The sequence below is a fragment of the Drosophila erecta genome, unplaced genomic scaffold (assembly GCF_003286155.1).
Source record: "Drosophila erecta strain 14021-0224.00,06,07 unplaced genomic scaffold, DereRS2 tig00000092-arrow-pilon, whole genome shotgun sequence".
Classification (NCBI taxonomy): Eukaryota; Metazoa; Arthropoda; class Insecta; order Diptera; family Drosophilidae; genus Drosophila; species Drosophila erecta.
In genome coordinates, this window is record NW_020825207.1 from 14,773,554 (window position 1) to 14,797,393 (window position 23,840).

Below are 23,840 nucleotides of genomic sequence, written 5' to 3' on the forward strand. Positions count from 1 at the left end.
ATTAAAACAAATGTCCCGAACAAAGGAAACAATTTGACCCAGATTTTTTGTTTGAGCTGGCATCTTGCGAGCATGGAGAATGGCTTCATCATTTCTATAAACTTTTCTGGGCCGACGACAAAGGCCGGTGAGAGGTCTGACCCCAACCTAAAACAATTAAGCCGCACCACACAGGCGAGGATTGGTGCTGGGTGCTGGGAGGTCAGAGTTCACTGCCGCGGCAACCTTTGCCCCGCTCACACCGCCCGGCATATCATAATTATTTTAATTGCAATGCAATCATCAATGCCTGGGCCCCGAATATAATGCCTGCCATTAAGTGTGAATGGGAGTGCCGGGCAAACAATCGCATTTCACGCGGGGCCACCGCTGACAGCTGCTGAAAAGTAGGCTATGGTAATTTTCATTTCCACTTATTTTTCTTTGTTTGTCCTGCGGCTCTTATCAAAAGTAATGGCTGATTGTTTGCCGAGCCCAAGGCTGGGTGAATGTGGAAAATATTGGTGGAAAATATTAGCATACAGTTGGGACAGCAAACAACCGAAAGCCTCATTGTTTGCATTTCTATTTGGTGCATGGGTGATGAAAAGCGGGCACTCTATGGAGACTCCTTCAAATCCTGAAATCCTATAAGGTCAAAATTCTCTGCATCTTCAAATACCTTTCCATCTAAAACAGTTCATGATCGAACCTTCCACTTCGCTGATAGATTCAGTGTGAGTTGCAATTAGTGATTGCAGAATCACTGGTTAATTATGCAGTAATAGCACTTAATATGCATTTCCGCTGAATTGAGCTCAATTTGAGTTTCGATTGCTCTCAATTATGCATGTGTGGTTGGAGCTAAAAGCGGGCTAAAAGTTCGCATCGATGAGTGGCGAAAAAAGGGTTTTAGTTGCAGGCAGAATAAAAAGTTGCCATCTTAAATATTGAGTCGTGTACGAAATTTTCAGGAAGCTAGTCAGGCAATCAAATCGTAGTTTTTCAGTTTTAGGAGTGACCCCAAATCTCTAGAATTTTTTTCAAATTATTTGGCTTATGATAAACCGGTCAATTCTAAATGAATTAGATTGCAGATCCAATTTTAATAAACATATTTGTGCGCTGACTAGTTTGTGTTTAGAAGAATAATGCTATTAGGAGCCTCAGTTAAATTAATTAATTCAAAATATTTACACACTTTGTTTAGCGCATAAATTGCAATTTTATTCAGTTTTCGCGAATTCGCTTTATAGCCTGAAATTGCTGCAACTATTTTCCTCCACGAGCAATGAAATTTTATAAAAACCCAAACCTGGTCACCCCTTCACCTGCATCAATACCTTCCCCCTTTGGGGCCGAGTGCCAAGCTGCAGCCACATGTGGAATGAACACAGACATGCATTTGTGTGTGCGGGGGGACAAGTTGCAACCAAAATGGGCGCTGTTGCCGCTGCAGCTGCTAAATAGAATTTTATTAAAATCGCTTGTTAAAACTTTTTCACATTGAAAAAGTTGCTGCTGCGTTCTTTTTTACAAGCTAGTTTGCCCGCTGGGATTGTGGCAAAGCGGAAATTGGTCGGACAGCGGCACATAAAGCACACAAAAATGTGCGTCAATAGCAGGCAACAAAACAGGAACTGCCCAGCAGCAACATGCAACATCGAGCAGAACAAAAGCCAATCAAAAGTTTTCACCGGGCCCAGCGAGGGGTGAACAGTAAAGTAAATACAAACTTCGTTGCAATCGGCTTCTGCATAGATTTAGCCACCAAGCCATGCAATTACCCAATCACCCAAACCCATCGAAATCGGAGCCCCTGGCCACATCCTCGTCCACCTAGAAATCGTGCATGTGGGGCCGCTGTCAGAGATCGAGATTCCAGGATAGGTCGACATGTTGTGCATTGGCAGGTTAACCAGAGCCACAGCTGTGGGCACTCGATTGGGTTTTTGTAATCCATAGATACATCATCCAGCCTTTCTGAAACTATCTCGGTTAGTAATATATATTTTGAAGACCAAATTCATTCAACTCAATGCATTTTATAGGTAAACTTGTGGCAAATGTACTCAAATATCCATAAAAAGTTGATAGTTTGTATAGGCTAACAACTATTTTTGAATAGAAGAGCAATGCAGCTATCTGAATGTTGGAGAAAAATGCAGTATTATTTTATTGAACGCCACTGTGCTGCAAATGGCCTACCTTTAGCGCACTGTTGGCGGTACAGCGTGGCAGACAAGTAGTTAGCATAAATTTGCCATAAATTTGCTAACAAGTGATTTGTGGTGTGTGCGCTGTAGCTTTTGGCCATAAATTAAGCGTCACTTTTTATTTTGCATACAGCTGAAAAAAGGTAAAATGTAAACAATTATCTGCGTGCCCGCAGCTGCAGCCGCAGGGCCCGCAGGACTCGCAGGATTCGCAGGATTCGTGGGCTGCGGCGGAGTTGCCACCACACACACACACACAAACACACACACATGCGCACGCAGGACAGGCGACTGAGATTTATGCGATTTTATTCACGCACACAATCGCACTCACAGCCTCTCACATGCAGTCACATAAAAAGTCCTGCGAAAAGGGATAGGAATTCGCAGGCTTTTGATTAATTGCCGCCACATTTTACGCCCCCTGATGGCTTCACTTGGCACCCTTTCCTACTCCCCAGGCACTCGAATTTTCTACATCCACGTCCGATGCTTTTCCTCGCCCGACTCTTGTGTTTTTCTTCTGGCTAGCTGCATGGTTTATTTGCAGACACGTAGCGCTCGCAGTCGCAGTCCCTTTTGCCATCATAAATATCGTAAAAATCCTAAAAAAATATATATATATGTATATATTGAGATGTGTGTCGTCGGGTGGCGTCGTCTAGGAGCTGAGGGCCAAAACGGAATTTATGCGCAATTTATGCCTCACACTCGGATTTTACTGTTACAGATTGTATTGAATAGATATACGGAAAGATTTTGCTAGCATATGCCGGGCAGAATCTAGATAATAAACGACTGCTTGCCATTCAATTGCAAATTTCCCCTACATTGAAATATTGTTTTCTTTTTGCTCGGACAGCCGGGCGAAAGTGCAGGAATATTATGGATTTCCTAAGCAGAACGTTCGCTGGAACTCGACTGGGATTATGATATTTTGGCTGCGGGGTAAATCCCTCGACTCGCGCCATTTTCCATCCTCCGCTGATGCTGCTGCTGATGCTGCTGCTGCTGCTGCTGCTGCTGCGCCACATTGCGTATACGCCGCATTAAACATTTAAGCACGGAGAATGTAATTCGTTTTTATTGGCAAACGCAGCTGATTTAACAATTTCTGTGCCGTTCAACTTAATTCCAAGTTGCCGGCACTCCTGAGTGTGCTGCTTGTTTGGTTTTGTTCGAATTTGTGGCAGTTTCAGTTTGAGTTTGTAGCGCGCGTGTGTCAATATTTGGGAAGAAAACCTTCGCAGGAAAGTTGAAAGTAACTGCTTGCCCTTGCTTTTTACTTCGTTATTCGTTTTCATTCTTTTTGTTGGCCAATAAATAAAATCCTTATCAATTGAAAATTGATTGATACACGCGCTTAGGTGCTTGGCTCTGATCCTTTTCAACAGAGCCCCCAAATCATCAGCTTCCAAAGGCAATAACCCCATATGGACAGCTAATAGATGTGTTGCCGGAATTTGCACTGGGAAAAATGGGGAATCCGTTTCTACAAATCTTTATTTGACCATACAGTTTTTTATATCATTATCATTAATAAAATCGTTTTACCAGCAATAGCCACGCGCTTAAATGGGAAATATTTCACTAGTAATTAGGAAATAGTGTTTCGCTTTGTGTTGGTGTGCGTGCTGATGTAGGCAAAAAGTGCGCAAAAAGTAGATGACGAAATGATTAATGGTCATTTAAGATTAGCTAAAGTCACATTCAGACACACTCAGAAACGGAAAAGCGGAGGAAAATGGAAAAGCAGCGAGGGTGCTGGGAACACGCCCTCTATTTGTTAAGAGTGGGCGCTTGGGTGGGCCCCGCCCAGTTGTTTGTTTGTTTGTCTATTTACAGTAGGTAGCCAATTTGAACTTTGAACCTAGGATCAATCAATCTGCTATTATGTTTATTGTTGCTGTTGTAGTAATTCTTACACGTAATTGCTTTTTGATTTTTTCCCAAGCCGTTTTGTATCTGTGTGCCCTTCGAAAATTGCATCATCATCAAGTCGTTGTCATCGTCCTAGTCCCGTCTTGATGGATTGGCAAACATTTCAGCAGGACAAGAGCAGGGACCCATCTTCGGATGGACCGTGCATATGTTAAATATTCGAGCCCGGACAAAAAGGGAGCCCTTGAGGCTACGAATCCCATTGTATTTGGCTAATGTATTTGGCCCCTCCCTGAACAACATCTGAACACCGAACTCTAACCCACGACCCATCCATTTATTTTTAGGTATCGTGGATACGAAAAAAGGATTATCATCTGCTTACGGTCGGATTAACAACGTACAGCAGCGATGAGCGGTTCAGTGCCACGCACTTGAAGCATTCCGAGGTGAGTCCTGCTCCTCCATTTAATTTGCATTGCTGATGCGAAGGGGTGGCGAAATCACAGGATGTGCTGATTGCATCGGATCGGAGTCCTGCATACGAGATTGAGTATCCTACACTCAAGAAAAGTATGCCTTCGCCACTTGTACTAAGATTTTACCAAATTCAATTAGTTTCATAATAATTATTGTCATAATAGTTAGGGTATCTGAAGCACATACTTCCCTCAACCTACAGTTACTTTACTTTTTTACTTTTTATAACTTGTGCTTACATTACGTATACGTAATATAATGTTCTTATATTTGTCCACATTATAATGATACTATTATGCCTTCAAAATAAGAGATTTTTTTCGAAATTCAATTAGTTTCATAAAACTTGTCATAATAGTTAGGGTATCTGAAGCACATACTTCCCTCAACCTACAGTTACTTTACTTTTTTACTTTTTATAACTTGTGCTTACATTACGTATACGTAATATAATGTTCTTATATTTGTCCACATTATAATGATACTATTATGCCTTCAAAATAAGAGATTTTTTTCGAAATTCAATTAGTTTCATAAAACTTGTCATAATAGTTAGGGTATCTGAAGCACATACTTCCCTCAACCTACAGTTACTTTACTTTTTTACTTTTTATAACTTGTGATTACATTACGTATAGGTAATATAATGCTCTTATATTTGCCCACATTATAATGCTACTGTTCTGCCTTCAAAATAAGAGATTTCTTTTCAAAATTAAATTCGTTTCATAATTATTATTCTCATAATAGTTAGGGTATCCGAAGTATCTGAAGTACATACTACCCTCAACCAACAGTTACTTTACTTTTTATAACTTGTGCTTACATGACGTATACGTAATATAATGTTCTTCTGTTTTGTCCACATTATAATGCTACTGTTCTGCCTTCAAAATACTTGGCACAAATCTTATTTTTCCCTGTGCAGCCTTCAGTTTTCCATCTCCATGCCTCCTGGTGGAAATTTGCTGCATTGTGAACTTTTGCACTGGTCGGCCTCGAATGGCCGAAACGTGACAAAAATTCAGTGCAGAATATTGCAAAATATTTTCACAACGGCAGCGCAGCAAATTGACTTCCAGGCGGCCTGGCCAATGTCTCCGATGCTCTTTAATTCTAACCATTTTTCTGGCCTCCTTTTTCGCCTGCAGGACTGGACACTGCAAATCAAATTCGTGCAGTTACGTGACGCCGGCGTCTACGAGTGCCAGGTGTCCACCCATCCGCCCACCTCGATTTTCCTGCACCTGAGTGTCGTCGGTAAGTAGGGGCCGGAATTGCCTCAGTTACGGCTTCGGTTTTAGATTTTCGGTCTATTGCGTTGGTTTCCATTTCTATTTGTGATTCGCTCTGGGCACTGGTGATTTTCTATAATTTCACGCCTTGATGGCTTTTCTCCTCCGGGGTAAACAAAGGGGTGCAAAAAGCCTACTGAATGAGCTCTGAGCCCGGCTAGTTTTTGCCACATTTTCGTTACGTTCTGAATGCGCTCAAGCTGAAATTAGAAATGTCCATATGCCAAAGGTGGAATGGGTTGTGATGCCTTTGGATGGGCTTGGACGGGTTAAAAGGGGTTCGGTTCAGATGGGGCTCTCAAGTTGCAAACTCGCTTTCGGGGGCAAATGGCAAACGACTCAGCAAGTTCTCAACTCATCGCGCTGTCCTTGGCTAACTGACGCACATTATTCTGAATTTAACAAACAATTTACTTTGAATGTGCTGCGCCTAATGGCCTTTTCTGGCTCTGACTCTGGCTCCGGATCTGGCTCCTTCATCTTGGCAGTTTCCCCAAAAACAAAGCCACTCTTTTTGCCCAACAGCCAACATACATGCGTACATGGAAACTGATGTGACAGGCCAGCAATAGATTTTCCTCTTTCGGCAAAGTGGAGCTGGGCTGTCTGCCAGATGTATTTCATAAATTTGTGGGGCACTTTCGCCGGGCTCCAAGGGAAATTGATAACTGTCGGCGGTGGATGCTAGCCCATTTAGTTGGATAATGATAAAGGTGTTGACTCGATTTGAGCCCAGGGAAGCTGGCATATAACCCTTGAGCTGGGAATCCAAATGCGCAAGGTATAATCATAAATAGAATGGGAATACGTTGGGATATTGCCCACTAATTATTTGCATATGTGGTCTAAAATACTAGTTAAGCTTAGCTGTGGAACATAGTGGCAGCTAAACCAACTAAAATGCTTTTCGACTGCTACTTTTCCCCCGCCAAAACCCACATCGATTGGTTAGAAGCCCGCGCCGAGATCACAGGTCCTCCGATCCGATATCTAACCCCAGGATCGACGCTGCGCCTGCAGTGCCGCGTGGTGCAGAACACGGAGGCCTCGGAGTACATATTCTGGTATCACGACAACCGCATGATTAACTACGACATCGATCGGGGCATTAACGTGTCAACGGAGCCGGGTAAGTGCTGGTTACCCCACTCCCTGTTTGCACTCCCTGGCCACATCCACTGCTCACTTACCCATCATTTTCCTCCTTGCTGTCCGTCGCAGACTTTCAATCTTCTGAGCTCACCATTCAGCGGACACGGCGGGAGCACTCGGGAAACTTTACCTGCGTCGCCAGCAACACGCAACCAGCCAGCGTCCTGGTGCACATCTTCAAGGGTAAGATGTGTAGATACTCACAAATATTTTCGCGTTTTTATTTAACAAGTAAACAGCTTAATAGTACGCCTCCTACTGGTTATTGCTTTGTCAACCAAATGCTGCAGATCTTATGATTTAAACAACTTCTTTTTGTTTTTTAACAAGAAAATAGCTTAATAGTACGCCTCCTACTGGTTATTGCTTTGTCAGCCAAATGCTGCAAGTCTTATGATTTAACCAACTTCCGTTGGGACTCCGAAAATAATAATTAAATTAACTGCCGAGTTAAAAGAGCTGCATTTTTTGGCCGTGCACAATCGAGTTAAGCCCCGCTCTGTGCCAGAAAATTTCAATTATGTCCACCAGATGAAATTAAAACTTTGAATAAACAAAGGACTGCTCATTTGAGTATCTGTAATTTTCGTGCATCTGTATCACGGCAGCTTTATCCGTATCCGTATCTGTATCTGTATCTGTATCTGCGGCATCCTGTGTCTGTTTCAGTATCCGGTTGCTCTTTTGCAGTTCATATATCAGGCGGCGCGTGGTTGGCTCTGTTGGCTAAGAGGGAAAACAATAAAAGTAATTTATGAAAATTACACGGCCGCAAGCATGTGGATTAAAAATGCCCGCGCACGGTGCGGCAGATCCAGCCATTTGGCAGGCAAACTGCCATTAAAGCCAGGCCATAAACACGGCGAAACGAAAGGAAAGAGACGGCTACTGGGCGGAAGAAAGAGAGGGAGGCGGCTAACACAAACAAAGAGTGCCCACGTAGTTAGTGCCAGTCATAATTTATAAGTTTCTGGCGCGATGAAGCGACGACGCTCATTAGCATTTTGTTGGTTAAGCTCACACTTTGCTTTTAACCGGCCATGTGTGTGTTTAGCTATGTGTGTGTGCTTGGGTGCGAGAGTGTGTGTGTGTTTTTTTAATTAAATTTTTGTGCAAATCTCATTTTCATATTCTCCGGACTTCTCTCCTGCAGGCGACAATCCAGCAGCCATGTATCACGGACATGTGGGCGGCTCCACGAAGACAATGCAATCCCAGCTGCATATGATTATGATAATCATTGCCAGCGGCTATCGGATATTCCACACGAGTGTATATATGAAGATCGTGTAGATGGATGTAGATGGCCCAAAACGAAGCAGCTCCGGGATGCTGGCTCCTTGTGGAACGCATTTGTAACTATGTCATCAGCCAGTCGAAGTCGAGCCCCCTGGCTAACCATTCCCAGTTACCCGCGGAAGCCCCAATCGAAAATTAGTTACTTCTGCACTACATACATACGTACTACCATAACCCTAACGCCTAGGCCAAAACTATCAGACAAGCGAAACCAGAACTTAAGAACTCTATCTCTCTCTACATAGCAGGTGTGCATGTATAGTAAAACACTCTCTCCTTTTATATGTATGCGTGTATGTGTGTGTTTCGTTAATGTGTAAGTGTCATACTTAGCCACAGGATGCAGCTTACGCCGCACATGTATTATATAAATGTTAACCTTGCAGACTACTAACACGAAATTGACGAGGGAGAGAGCCGACATATGGTATAATTCATGTCACTTCAAGGACCTCGAAAATATGTAACGAAAACGTGTATTTTCGGGTCCTGGCAGTGCTATCGAGCTCAATATTAAGAACTGACGTGCATTTCCAATCTAGAATTCATATTTTTACAAGTCCCAGTCTACGATTAAGAACTTAGTTTCAGCCACAAGCACTCAATCATTCGGCTCTGATTTATGCTGCATTGTACAGTCAAACTCTTAACTGATTAAAATGGATTTAGCTAAAGGAATTTGGTTTTACTCGAGAAAATGCTCTTCGAATATAACACATTCAGAGTTAAGCTGTAAATAAATTATTTGTTAAACTAAATTACATAAATAACTATTACGTTTAAGAATGGCAAGCGGTTATTTGCAGAACGTGCAAACAAATTTAGAGTGCGGCAGAGGAGAAAGTTTATAAGTATTGCAAAGTTTGGAAAGATGTTGTTAATCAAAAGGTTAAAATCCAAAAACAAGCAGAGAACCGAGTAATCAAAATAAACTAATTGTCTAAGATAAGAGATATTTAGCAATTTTTAATTAGTCGACATAACTTTTAACTATCTTAGCAATGTGCAAATAAAAGGCATTGGCGGCTCACTAACGAGTGGATTGGGAAACTGCTACCAATGATTGCGTGTAAATATCGATTTGTGCAGCTGCAGAAATAATTTCTAGCCCTTAAGTCTGTGTAGTTAAATGTAACGAAAATTACCGAGCAAAAAAATACAAAAATCAGAGAAAACCATCATGAAAAAATGAACAAATAAAACATAATAAAATTATGCGAAATACAAAAACCAGGCACTCGGACTCTTGATTAATGCGCAAAGTTGGAGTAGTGTTTTCCTCTTACTTTCAAGCGTGGCGGAGCAATTTCAGGGCGACGCAGTTCATTTCATCGCTGTCTCCACAACTCGCAGCTCTTGAGTTAATAAAACCGAATTGTGTGTCGGAAATGACGAGAGATGAAAATGGCAATGGCGATGGCGATGAGGATGGCGGTGACGGTGACGGCGGCCATGTAGATGGCGACGGAGATGAAGATGAAGTTGATGGCGCTGCTCGGAGCGATGCGGGATGCCTGTCCTGCGCCTCGGATTTCTGCCATGCATAGTTGAGCATCCTTCGGCTGGTTTGCAGCAATAGCGAAAGCATGAGTGACTCGAGCGAACCGGAGAACTCCTGCTAATTAAGTTTAAAATTGCCCCACTTTCGACCGCAGAAAGTTTCCCCTTCAATGGAAGTTTGATTTGTTGCTAATTTCATTTCTGTTGAATTGCGAAACCCAGTTTAATGAACTGACCCAAGCAGAGTGCAGATTAGCAGTTCCGAACTTGGCTTAAATAATGGAGGAGCAGTGCGGTTGCGATGCAGTTTAATGGCTATAACAACCGCATTCGAACGAGCACAGCTCCTCAGCCACAAGCTCGCAAACAAAACGCAAACATAGACACACATAAAACCAAAAGCAGATTGAGCCAAGAGTGTTTTGCGTTTTGCGTTTTGCGAATGTGCCAATGGCCAAGAGGCAAATTCCAGCAGCAACACAACGGCAACAAAAGTTGCCACAACAGGCAACAGATTCTGCATACGACCATAAACACACCCTCAAATGTATTGTTATTATGTGTTATATCAAAAGCCACTCATAAGGGGCGTTCAGACTGGGCGTGGCCATCGCTGCAGGCGGCCAAATAGAAAAGCCAACTCAGCAAACAGCTATCCACAGGGACTTGTCGAAACCGCAGAAGAGCAAGCACTCAAGGAACGTTCTTTCACTCCCCGAATGGCATGTAGTTATTTATATATTTCTTAGATAAACAAAAGCAACCTCCAAGGGCATTCAATTCACAAAAATAATTAGGAGTTTGTAATAAAAGTTTTAAAGCATGCACCACATGGGCTATTTTCTTTTTAACAAACAAAACCATTGCTGCATTTAATATGCATGTCGCTTGCTTTTCAGTTCTACGAGACTGCATTCCCAATAAAAACCAATTTGGTATTGCGAATCTGGGCCATTGTCTGCGACTAATTCCATTTGGCATTAAATATGCATACATCGGCGTTTGGGCATTCATTAAGCCATTCTCAGCAGTGAATAGACCACTGAGCAGAAATGGCCGAGAGGTCAAAAGGCGGGCCAAGTGAGGCGTGAGTTTCGGCCCTGTTAACGCATAATACGGCGAAAGACACAGAACGGGGCCTGGGGGAAATTTTGCAAATGCAAAACGCATTATAAGTGTATTTATGTGCGGAGTCGGGGCAGAGTTGGCCATTGTCGGTCAAATGCGCACACACAATTGTGTCGGCCGATGGATGCCAAGTCCTCCGACTCCGCCTGATGCCTGTCATAAAAATTCCAATTTAGTTTCCAATTGCTTGACTTAAAGTGCTTCGCCATTCATGCGAGTGCCTGTGCTTCTGCACAAGTATGTGTGCGATGGCACTTCATAATAAACTTAACGACGCACAATTATGCTACAAGTTGGCAGTTTGGGAGTAGCGGACGCACCAAACGAATGCAAAGCACAGCAATTTCCGAAGGCGTTACTCATACGCCCCGTTGCCCGACAAGAGCGCTTTACATTTAGACGCGTCTTGTAATTCAAAATGACAGACACGTACTCGTCGAAGGCGGCCTGTGGAGCCCGGGAGGCGCTCTGCCAATGGTTTTATTATCGCTCCCAGCCAGAAATCGATAGCCATTGTGTGTGAGAGTTGAAAGTGGCAGACGAAGAGCCTTCCAGAGCCATCGCCATTCATTAGGGCATTAGTTTTGAGTGCATGAAGCACACTCAAACTCTGGTCCTCGTGTCCCAGGACATCAGACCCTGTTCCTTGTTGACTCCTAATCCCTGTCCTGTGGCTGGACCTTTCGGCAGTTTCTGAAATCGATGCACAATTTGGAAAACTGATTTCAAGTTGACCACAATTGAGCGTTTTTCACTTAGTCTGAGCCACAAATAAATTTATACGGTAACTGGAGAAAACTAGGCAATTGGTAATTTACCAATAAAATTGTAAACGAATTGCGGTTAAGCACACAAATAAGGTAAGTAAACATAAGGAAAGTTCAGCGTTAGAAACGCATTTTTGAGGCATTTATTAATATTTTCTGTTTGGCTTGTACGTACCTGATTTCAACCTGGCTGGATGCTCCGTTCTGCAATCAAATCAATTCATAAATACCTCGAAAGCCTCTTAAAGCCCCAGCTTACTGAATGCCCAATTACCGAAACTTTTACTGGCTGCCTAAAAGCACTTTAAGTTAACATCTCAGCCATTAACTCAAGGTCTCCTTCGCCTCTTTTGTGTGCGCATAATGGAACACAATTATTTGGCCAACTTTTTACACAGGTAATACTAAGCACACACACTCGTAGAAACCAGCCTTCGATTAATCGAGCTCGATTTAGTATACAAAGGTGGGCGGATACCGTCATCGCTTAGACAGGACAATTTGGATACCTGAAACCAGCACAGACGGAAATAGAAATAGATGGACCACAATAGGCACTGCAAGAAATCGAAGTATGTATTGCGAAATATGAAACAAAAATTATTTAAAGAGATTAATTTATTTATCATTTTTGTCTTAATTTTGGAAATAGATGGAACAATAGATGGCACTGTAAGAAATCGAAAATTAATTAGAGAGATGCATTTATTTATCATTTTTGTCTTATTTGCTTTATTTTGCTTAAATTTTCTCATTCACTTCTATTTATTTAAATTTAAACTTGTTTCCTTTTGAATATGAATTATTATAAAAACTGGTTGTATTCCGATTTGATTTCCTTTGTATCAGCCCAAACGAAGCCCCTCAATTTGCAAAGTGCTTTTTTTTTTGGTTATTTTTCTGGTTTCTGAGCAGTTCCCTCGATGGCCATCAGCAGATGCTCGGGGCGTGGCCATATTGGAACTCATTACCACACACGCAGATGAGTCTTATTTGCGCTCGGAATCCCCCACGCAAAACTCTTTCATGTAATGAGGGCCAATTAGGCCAAGCTTACAAGTGCAGGCGGCCAAAACAACACGAGTGGGTGGGGATTTCTATGGCTGGATCGGGGGCATCTGTTGCCGACATATTGAATTGTTATTGTTATGTTGCAGTTGTGTTGCCAATTACTTGAGCATGCTCTGCCCTTCACTCCTGCCTTGCGATAAAGCGCGTTTAGTTTTCTACTGCTCCGCGTTTGTTTGGTGAGCTGAAGCCAATTATTGTGACAGGACATGGCCTGTTGCATGTTTGGCCGGGAAAAAAGCACAGGGAGCGTGCAATATTCATATGGCAAACATGCTGCAGTGGAGTGCACAGGGAAAAATAATTCAAATAAATTGGCACTCATGTCGCCACAAAAAAAGGCAACACTCACTTTTGAAGCCTTCAAGGTGAACAATGTTGGGTTATTAAAAATGAAATACATTCTGGTACACTCGTTTCAATTACAGATAATTCGGTAATTTTTTGTCTGTGCGGGAAATGATGCTAAACAAATACAGTTTTTGCCACGGTACGGCTGCCGGTCTATTTGTGGCCCATAAACAAGTTGTGCGGCAGGAACAGAAGGCTTTAAAAATAAATTAAATGCCATAAAACAAAAGGATTAGCTCGATGGCATGTCCACAAAAAAGCACAGGGGCCAGGAACAAAAGGGCCAAGTGGCCGGGGTGGCCATAAACAAAGCGTGGCAATGACAAAACTTAACCCTAAGCAAAAGACAATAAAAACACTTAAGCGAGGAGCCCGCACCCATACCAACACACAAGGAGATACACACATGTATATTTGTATGTATGGCATAAGGAATGGCCGCAATGACCCAGCTAAACATAAACAAAAACGCAAAATGGCGCAAACATGCCACAAAAGCCAGGAACAAAGTCGGGGGCAGGACGAAGTGAAAGGGAAACAAGTGTAGCGCACATGAGAGATATGAACTAGAAATAAACAAATATTTCGTATTCCGACCCGGCACAAGTGTGTCTATTGGCCCCCCTCCCCCAACGCCTTCTGGTTGCTGTGAAATTAGTTGGCAATGATAAAGATAAGTAACGTGAAATATGCGGCGCTCGCAATGTGTTTTCCATGCTGCAAGGACCATTGGCTTTCCTCTCCTTTTCCTTTCATTTCTGTCGCCATATTTGGCTTGCCAAAAAAGAAGACAACATACAATTTTATGACGCTGATTTCCCGCCCCCTTGCCGAGCAAGGAAATTTGCATAGAAAGGACATAAACGCTGCCCGAAAAGCTATGGAAATAGCCACAAAGAATGCCGCATAAGTTAGCAGACAAAGAGAGAGATCACGAGTAAGGGGTTTGGCCGGCGTAAACAACATTTTAATTAAATTGCCCAATTGAAACCGTTTTCTATTTGCGAAGGGCTTAAATTAATTATGAAATCAAGTGTGTGCACAGTGCAGATTTCACTCGCCTATCAATCAAAAGTCCTTCCAAATGCCAGGCAATTGTGCGGAAAACAAATAGATAAATTCGTTTGCGAAATGCATGCACAAAAAATGCCGGACTCAAATTTTAAATAATTGAAATGCAATCAGTTTCGAGGGGATGGTGGGGGCGGGGTGGTATCAATTTGTTAAAAACCCCCGAAATTTGCCATGCACATAAATTCACTTAGATATAACAAACATGCGCCCTGCTGACAAACGAAAGTCCTTGCCAAGTGTCACTAACTCGACTCAATTTAAGGCTCATCAAATATAAAAACTATAAGCCATTTTATCAAGGCGGGCGGCTGTTTCTTGGCCGGGTTATAAATAATGTAATAAGGCTCTCTGGCAACTCAATTGGATTAAATCCAGCAGCCCAGTTCAGCATGAAAAGCAGCAGGACAGGAGCTGACACTCGGATGAAATTTACATGGCCAGAACGTGCTGAATCTGATGCCGCATCTTGACCCGGCTCACTGCTCACTGTCCCCCAATTGCAGTTGCAGTTGCAGTTGCAGTTGCTAATTGGCCAACATTTCGGTGTCGGGAGGCACTCGTATCTCCGGCCTTCCAATGCATTGATTTTGCATAACTCCCAGCCGAGTGGAAACGGCCGGCTGATGTGCGGTTTTCCCAGCATCAACAGATTTTCCATTTTGGGTTATTTGTCATGCTCGGCGCCACCTTATCGTTGTTGTTTACTGCATGTCATCGTGATGCTCATATGCATACAGCATGCTAGATTGCTGCCCCGCCCTGTGGCGCTGCACACAATGATTTGTGTGTTAGTTAAATTGCCATTACGAGCAGAATCACATTCGCATTCACATTCCCTGACCAGCAGCAATGAATGTATATTTATATATGGGCGCGATGCAGGATTGTCCTTATTGCTGAAAAGCGTATAAAATATTCAAAATGCGCTACCTTGCTGTGAAGGAATTGTACTTGAATTTGTTTAGGAGTTAGTTATGATAATCATAATCAGTTTAGGCAAGACCAAGGTGTCTTATTTGTTTGCGGCTTACACAGCTGGAGAGTGCAGACTCATTAGGCAACTGTTGCCAGTCATTTGGGGAATTAATTATTGCTACGTATTCTTAGACTTGGCTGATGAGAAAGTGCCAAAGGTCAAGAAATCAATTTTGTAATAACTCCCTGTGATGGCAAGTCATAATGTAATTTTCGATATTGACATTCCCGAATTGCTGCTGACTGGCTGGCTTTGTGGGCCAACTGTTTGTGCTGCTATTTGCCGGGAAAATTTGAGTTTTGTGCTCGGGTTTTGCATGTGGCCACATACTAAATTCTAAAACCCCACAAGCACTGGGCAAACACACTGAAGAAGTGACTTTTCGAACCGAGTTTGTAAGCAATCGAGCGCTTGCCACATGGCAAATAATCAAATCTGCACTTGGCGTTGTGCGAATGCATCACAAATCCAATTTCAAAGTTGTTTACACATATTTGCTTGTGGCTTTTACCGGCAATCGTGGCTGCCTCTTGTGTGGAATATAATACTCCCGCACTATTATTATCTGGGAATTATCTGCAGTTTATACCCTAAGTTTTGGCCATTTTCTAGGGCCATTAAAAAGCATCCCGTTCCGGGCTCAAAGTGAAACTTAAATAGAATCTAAAAATGTCTGGCTTGTTTCACATTCCCATGATTTTTTGCTTGTTTTTCTTTCGGTGGGTTGACAAACGGCAAGCCGAAGGGATATTCTGACAATTTCTGTAGCATACTTACCGACGCACTAACAAGCACTGCGTGCCAGCAAACAAAAAGTAAAATTGCTCCCCACAACAAAGGAGCAGGATGCGAGTGTATGCGAGTGTGTGCGAGTGTGTGTGAGTGTGTGCGAGTGTGTGTGCTCCAAATAGCAGCTCAAGTACTGCCAGACGCGCTGCACACACCCACTTGGCTTCGAGAATATGAGGGATATGGAGCTACATCCTGCGAGGCGAAACACAAACCCAGACTCAGCGTCGCATCCAGGACCTCGAAGACCCGGCCAAGATTGAGATGCTCTGCTCCAGGCAGCTGTTGGCCAGGCCAATGGCGCTGGCTGGGGTGTGTCAGCGATTAAACTGCTAAACGCTTTTTGGCACCTTAACAAGGAAAACAGCTGCACCGGCGGCGGCAGACAAACAAAATATTGTTACACCAGAAATTGCTAGCAAATAGAAAGGAACGCATAAAAAGGCACAATAAAAAGTAAAGTTTTGCAGCTCCAACGCTCTATGTTTTTGCTGTTTTGTGGGCCCAGCCAGAATATGTTATTCTGGTTGGAGTGGTCGTAAAAAATTGGGAAAATGAACTGTAAGTGCTGGGCCATGAATTTTTCTACCGATAGCGGAAATTGTGGTCTCCATAAAGATGGGGTCGTAAAAGTGCAATTGCTTAATATTTTTTAATTTCTTTTATCACTTGGCATTATTATCAATTTCTGCAGAAAATACCATGAACTATGAAAACGTTATAAATGTGTTGTATATAAAAATAATTAAACTTGTACACATTTTCCTTAGCTGCTGCCCATTCTTCGCTTTCCATGTTTTTCTTTTTTAGTACTTATTTTTTCCAATCCAAGTGCAAATACCTACACACAGCAAAGGACTTATGTCCTTCGGGATTATTCCCGTTGGCAGGTTAAACCCAAGTTTATCATCCCATTCCGCTGCCTTTTGTTTTTCTTTGTTCCAACTTTTTGTCTCAGTAAACTTTTATTTTTGGCGCCGACACGTGTTGTACAAAGCGGTTCGTTCACCCAGTTTATTCGACGCATTAAATTCGCAAATTTCTTTAATTGTGCGTTAAAGCGTTAATGAGAGGATCAAGCGGCCACTGCCCAGCCAGCGACCCACATTCGTGACCCTGCAACTGACCACGCCGCTATCCGCAACTATCCACACCAGAAACCATGATTGATAACATCTCCAGGACACTCACAGACACGTGGCCACGTGCGTGTGTGCGAGCGTGGAAGAAGTGTGGCACTGGCGAAATGTTCGTGTTTATTTCATATTTAATACATTAAGTTCCGTGTCATGCCAGTCCTTTTTTAATTATGCACTTAATTGTATCTATTAAAGCAGACTCATAATATTGAAGCGATGCAATAATCGCACTTAGCCACACATTAAGTTTCGCTCAGTGCATTATGAAAATCCCTATCGCTGGCGTTGGTCGGCGACGGTGGCCACCGCGCTCGTTGGCTGCTGTCCCCTTATCGCAGCACTTAAAATTGCACTGCCATGTGTCAGGAGCCAGTCCAAACCGAAAACCAGACCCCGATCCGGGTGCGGGTGCGGACCAACACGTGTAGCTGGTCGGTCATATCAGCATATCCCGATGGCAGTGCAATGTGCACCTTTTTGTGGAAGGACGTGCGGGGCTAGGACGTGATTATTATTGCACGCGGTGCCTGCCGCTGGCAGCTGGCGGCAGATATTCATATTTAATATTGGCAGCGCCACCGCAACTTAAAGCGATCTCCGCCAAAGGACTCAGAAGCGGCGGGGGAAACAAAAACATTTCATGCAATTTGCACTTTCGAGTGGCGTGAAAGATCTGAGCACAAAAAGGGACATTCCTGCTTCCTCGTTCCGCAGAAGGAAATGAGCCCCATGCTCACTGGGGATTTCAGCTTGGACTGCCGCCTGCACTGGAGCATAAAAAACAATGCGGCTGAGTGTAATAAAAACTAAGTAGCTTACAGGCTCATTGCCCTGCCCCCAACGGGTGCACAACGAGAAATGTATCCCCTAGTTTACAATACCATTTCATAATGAGAGGGGGAAAGTTGTTACCAAAGGCACTTGTACTTACAAAACGAGTTGGAATAGTCAGTGGGTTTGGAGCACAGCATTGTATGATGTGCATCATTTGTCGAGTTTTTCGCTCAGTGCAGCCCGCTTGAAGTCAGGACTTTTGGCTGCGAGGAAACATTATGCAAAATTCAGGCCCTCGTCTGTCTTTTGGCCTGCTGTTTTGGCCGCTGCTTTAGTTGTTGCTGCTGCTTACTTAACGTTTGTGTGGGCGTGATTGTTTAACATGCTGCAACATGGCCATGTCGCCAGTACCGCCCCCTCCCCTCCCCCTTCGCTTTTCACGCTCCACGGCACGGTGAGAATGTGTCTCTAATAACCTAACGTGCTGCTCGCATTAAATATGCTAATTTTTACAGCGAGCACATTCCGGCAGGAAGCTCGAGTGTCGCCGCTTTCCACCTGCCGGCATTTATAGTTCTCCTCCAGCATGGCCATCATCATCAGGCGAATTATTTGCCACAACAGCCAGCCACACGCACATTAAATGCGAGATGATGTTGTAGCTGCCATGTTGGAGCTCCCGTTGACATTTAGCGGCACAACAAATGGCTCGGCGGTCTGGGGATTGGACCTTGAAAGGGTGGGGGCACCACCACCCACCCACTTACCGCCCCACAGAAATTGAGAGAAATTATGCTGCAAATTCCACGAGAAAAATTATATACATTTTTTTGTTGCGCTGCGACGAGATTTTTGCTTATGCTCATTTGTTGGCCTTGTCCCTATGGCAAAGAACCCAACTGCTCTTGAATTTCATAATATATTTTCCGCACTCTTTTCTTTGCTTCGCGGAAAATGTATCTTAAATTCTAAGTACAATTTAAATTTTCATTGTTCTAAGCTGCGACGAGTATTCATATAAACTAACAACTATTATTTTTAATTAGGAATAAAAATTATTTAAAAATATTTGCAGGCACCTTAAAGTTTGTGTGCATTCCGCTGCCTAACAATATGCTGTCAGCTTTTCTTTTTCTGCGTCAAATTTAAGAATGTAATCAAACTAACTGCTTGTATACATAATTCTCTTTGGCAAAATAAACATAATATTAAATCTCCGCCAATTTTCAGCAAATTGCAGGGTATGTGAGACCCCATAATGCCAATGGTGGGGCCCCTCATTGCCGCTGTTTTTGGCCACGTTGTCGTTGCTAAAGTTGTTTGTTGATTTTGTTTTGCGCGCTTGTTTTTATGCCAGAAATATATGCAAATTATGCCAGGCCAAAGGTTGTGGGCTCCGCCAAGCCCACCGACCCAGCCAGCCCCCATTCGCAACTCTTGGCTCAGTGGCTGACATCATTGTCAGTGAATTAAAAACGTCATAGGGGCTTATTTAAATAAATTATAAGCACATGCAGCGGAGCAGAGGAAGCAGAGGAAGCAGAGGAAGGTGGAGCCTGGGCGCTTTCAATAAAGGTAAATAATTCATCACATAAGTGGGGCTTATTAGCCAAAACTCGCTCTTAAGACATTAGAAAGCCATGTGGGAAGCAACAGCCGTCGAAACTCGCAAGTTCCAGCAGCCTGGCCTTGGAATTCCTAAAGGAAATTAACAAAGCTGGATGCCACTTTGCTCCTTTCTTCGCCAAGTTTGTACACAGTGTCTTGTTTGAGGATATATATAAATAAATATATATATGTTTGCACCACTTGGCCCCGGGCCGCTTGTCAAACTTTGGAAAAGCAAGTGGAACAAAATTACTCCACGCCGTACCTGGCAACCAATCCACCTCAATTCAAATGGAATAAGACCGCGAATTCGAATTCGAATCAGAATAAGAACAACAAATGCTGCCTTTCCTTTTTGTTTTGGCCTGGCTCTTATTTCAATTGCTGTGGCGGTTCAGTCGGGCGGAGTTAACATTTAAAGTGCCAATAATCGCAACCGAAATGCAAACGAAATGCGGAACGTGCCTTTGCCGAGGTCTGCAGGTGTCTGCGTGCTTATCGCCCTGCACTCGCCTGTTGAACCCTTTTCAGGATGCAGCCGGGTTGCAGGGGCATCTGCAGCTTGGCCTTACACTGTGCCAAAAAAGAGGGAGTTCGACGGAGGGCAACCGCCCTGCATAAAGCCAAGTAACCAAAGAGCTTTCAATATAAGTCAGTTTCGCCTGGTGAATGAGAAACTAACGCAATAATATTATTTGCGTTCATGAAAACAATTATGCCAGTGTCTTCGCTCAGTGTCGGAGTAAGTGCAAGGAAAATATGCAATGCAGTTGGCGCCAAACAATGGGAAAAGTGAAAGTAACGCTCCATTGTTATCCGACCGGCAGGACGAGGCTGGTGCAGACTCCTTCTGCTTGGGCTGCCTGCACAATTGCAAAAAGATAAACTTGGCCAAAGACAGGCAGCTGCGGAAAGGGCCAAAACGGGAGAGCTGGTGCTGCTTCAGCCGCTGGCTGGTGAAAGGCAAATCTCACAACAATTTGGGTCAAACAAGCAAATTGCATTCTGTTTAGTGGCTCGTTGTTGCTCCCCTTTCCGCTTTTCCATTTACTTTCCCTCGGCTGACTCTTTTTGCTGCATTTGTGGGTGCAATTGGTTTGGCTCCTTTGGGACTGCGATTTGCATTGGGATGCGTCCTGGGGAGAGCGGCAAATATTTGCCCGAAACCAGAGAAAAATGGGCTTAACTGCCGCTTAAGATGTATCTGCAGTTGCTCATTAAATCGCAGAGCGCCTTTCCAGCTGGAGAATAAGGGGGCGTGGCAGCGTGGCAGCGTGGAAAGCGGAAAACGCCGCCAGACGACAGCTGGCAACTTATGCAAATTTCCCATGCAATTGAGACGAAGTCCTTGGGAACTTGCGTGTGTATGAGTGGCGGAGCGGCTTGTGTCTGTGTGTGTGTGTGTAATGTAGTGGTAATGCAGTTGGCAAAGGACCCTAAACGATGGGAGCAAAGGATGAAAGTCAGATCGAATGTAAATTGCTTTTAAAGCTGAAGGGCCCTGAACGCGAAATGTTTAAATAACCAACTTGACGCAAATCCGCGACACCATAGGAAGTTGCTGAGATTGAAATCGATCGAATCAAATTCGGCCATTTGATGCCAAGTATGCACTACTCCCGATTTCCAATTAATTGTACAGCTTTAAGTTAAATATTTTCAATGCAGCACATGTTCCTTGCTTGGCAACGCCTTCTCTTAAGCAAATATTTATAAACAATTTGTGACACGCTACTTTTCAACACGCAACGGCCATGAAATGGATGCCGGCAAATTGTTATTGTGGCCCAAGGCAAATTCAGTAATCAGGTTGCCAAATATATATGAGTATCTGCCACCAAATCAAACTATATCACCTTGTCAAAGCGCTGCGCACTCGAGCATTTAATCTTTGCAAAATACACGAAATACAATGCCGTGCAATAAGATATCACACATTCGCACACACAACGAAGCCTGTGAGGGTTTACAGAAAATTTAATCAACGCACTTGGCGACACTCAGGATAAACAAAGCCAACAATGAAAGGCAACTTATGTGCTACTCACACGCACACACACACACGCACACCAACACACACTCGCATTCGCAATCGCAGGTGGATCCATTTAAAAATGCTTAGCAAACAGACGGCCACACACACACACACAAATGCGCTCAAAGAGTGGGAAAAGATTCACACACATCCTGTGAAAACGACGAGTCGGAGTCATTTGATATTTTTTAGCATTAAGGTGGTTTTCCCTCGTCCCCAACGCTTTTCAATAACATGAAAGTTCGCCTCTCTGTTTGATGGAAAATTGTAACGACACTCGCAGACGCACAGCACAGGCCAAAACAATAGTGAATTTGTTGTGGAAAAGGGAAAACAAGTAGTGCAGATTTGAGAAAATCAATGTTCTATATTATTGAAAAACATATTTAACTTTATAATTAAATATCTCTGGCGGTTTTTGTGCCTAGGCTGTAAGACAGCACTTTAGCTAATATGGAATGACAATTTCTTGTGTGCTACCTATTTCTTTAATAGTTGGGTGTGGTTGTTTACACCATGGTAGTGCCCACCCTGTCGAACTTGAGTGAACTTTCGGTGAAATGCTTTTCCGAATAATAACACGTGTGGCCCCTGCTGTATGCTCCACAACACGGCGACAGAAACAACAATTTTCTTGTTAACTCGGAACCCCAACACCTGTGATGTCAATGTCGCCGATGTGGTAAGCACCTTGGAAGACGAACCCGCTGCGGCCACAGAATCAGCGATGACATCAAAGCTGGCTGGGAAAAGGACAAATAAAATGGAAAAGAGGAAGCTGCGAGATGTGGAAATTTTATGTGCTTCGGCAATCGGGAATCGAAATGGCATCGAAATGGAGTGTGCGGCACACAACTTCGCTGGGAAATCTATTGGAAATTTAGACAAATCTGCCAAAGAGCTTAATGATGTCAATGACATGCTCAGCGCAAGCAACAATGTAGTGTGCAATGGCCCAGAGGCATTCGGGAGGCAAATTCCCAGGTGAGTCACGTACATAATTAGCCATGCGGCACGTGGCCGAACGTGAAAACTACCTGTGGCACCGCCACGCGAATCGAAAGGCAGCATTGTTGCCTTTTGCGATTACCCAAGCACGAGCTGTATCCGTGCCACAAAAGCAGCAGCAACAGTAGCTGCAACAACACCAGCAACAGCAGCTGCAACTGTTGCACCACCACGGCGACATGCGACTTCCGATTGATTGGCTTTATTCCACACGGTTGCCAAACGACACTTAACAGGTAAGCGACACTTAAAGATATAAAAATATTACTTGTAAATATAATAAGCTAAACATTAAATAAAACCTCGTTTTCCCTAAGACACTGCCTAATCATTGAATATTATAATATAAAAAATAAATATTAATGCACATATTTAAATATGAAAACATATAAGATCAGTACACAGACTATTTAAAACTGGTGGCAAGTATCGTATCACATTCTGAGTATTGTGGAGTTTTCCTGCCACTCATTTTTCCTTTCTTTCCGCGTCCTCTTACTGCAACTCGAGCGGATGATTGCCCCGCCGTGCCCCGCTGTGCAGTGGCTCAGCGGTTGTCAGAGCCAGCAGTGGCCCATCTGCACCTCCTGCCGGCCTGGCCCCCCCCACTTTTGCCCCACATCTGACCCGCCAGCGCTGAACATGCTAATTACTTAAGGCGACAGTGGAGGCAGCGGCCCAGGCGGGGGAACTGTGGCGGCGCAAAAAGCCAATGCCGAATGCAGAGCCGCGCAGACAAAATGGCGATGGGGATAAGCCTGGCAGGCGACTCGACTTGCGAGGCAACTGCACAGCTTGCTGCAGGATGAGGGCCACACACAATGGCCGCATAAAGTTGACTTGAGATGTGCAGATTATCCTATGTAGGCACTTAACATGACGCAGCCGAGAGCCAGACAACTCCCAGTTGCGTCCCGAGTGCCAAGTGGCAAGTTCCAAGAACCAGCACCCCAATCCCTGGCCCACTGGGCCAAGTCAAGTGAGTTGGCATTAGGGCAAATAAGCAAAGAAGCCAACTTACCGGGGACTACCCCGCACCCCCTCCTCGGCCACTGTGGCGCCGCAGGATGGCGGAAGCATAATAAATAAGCAAGTGTGCAAGCGGAAATATTAAGCAGCGGTCGGGGATGCAGCTTGCCACACAACCGCTGTGCCACAATGAGCAGAAAGAAACTCATTTCGACTGTCACGACTTGAACCAAGACATTTGGCCATGCGAGAGTGCACAAGTGCACAAGTTAAAGAATCCACAGATGCGCAGATGCACAAATGCACAAATCCACAGATCCACAAATGCACCAAGGCAAAGACACGCCGATGC

At 43.8% G+C, this 23,840-nt stretch overlaps 1 protein-coding gene across 1 annotated transcript in view; it reads left to right on the forward strand.

Moving 5' to 3' along the window:
- The window catches only part of LOC6546950, a 32,771-nt gene extending 23,244 nt beyond the window's left edge, over positions 1 to 9,527 (forward strand). Inside the window, exons 3-7 of the mRNA XM_001974564.3 lie at positions 4,424 to 4,525; positions 5,708 to 5,816; positions 6,804 to 6,980; positions 7,073 to 7,186; positions 8,157 to 9,527. Of these exons, the coding sequence (XP_001974600.2) occupies positions 4,424 to 4,525; positions 5,708 to 5,816; positions 6,804 to 6,980; positions 7,073 to 7,186; positions 8,157 to 8,296 (642 nt within the window). The 3' untranslated portion in view covers positions 8,297 to 9,527. The remainder of the gene's footprint in view (positions 1 to 4,423; positions 4,526 to 5,707; positions 5,817 to 6,803; positions 6,981 to 7,072; positions 7,187 to 8,156) is intronic.
- Positions 9,528 to 23,840: the final 14,313 nt, after the last annotated feature.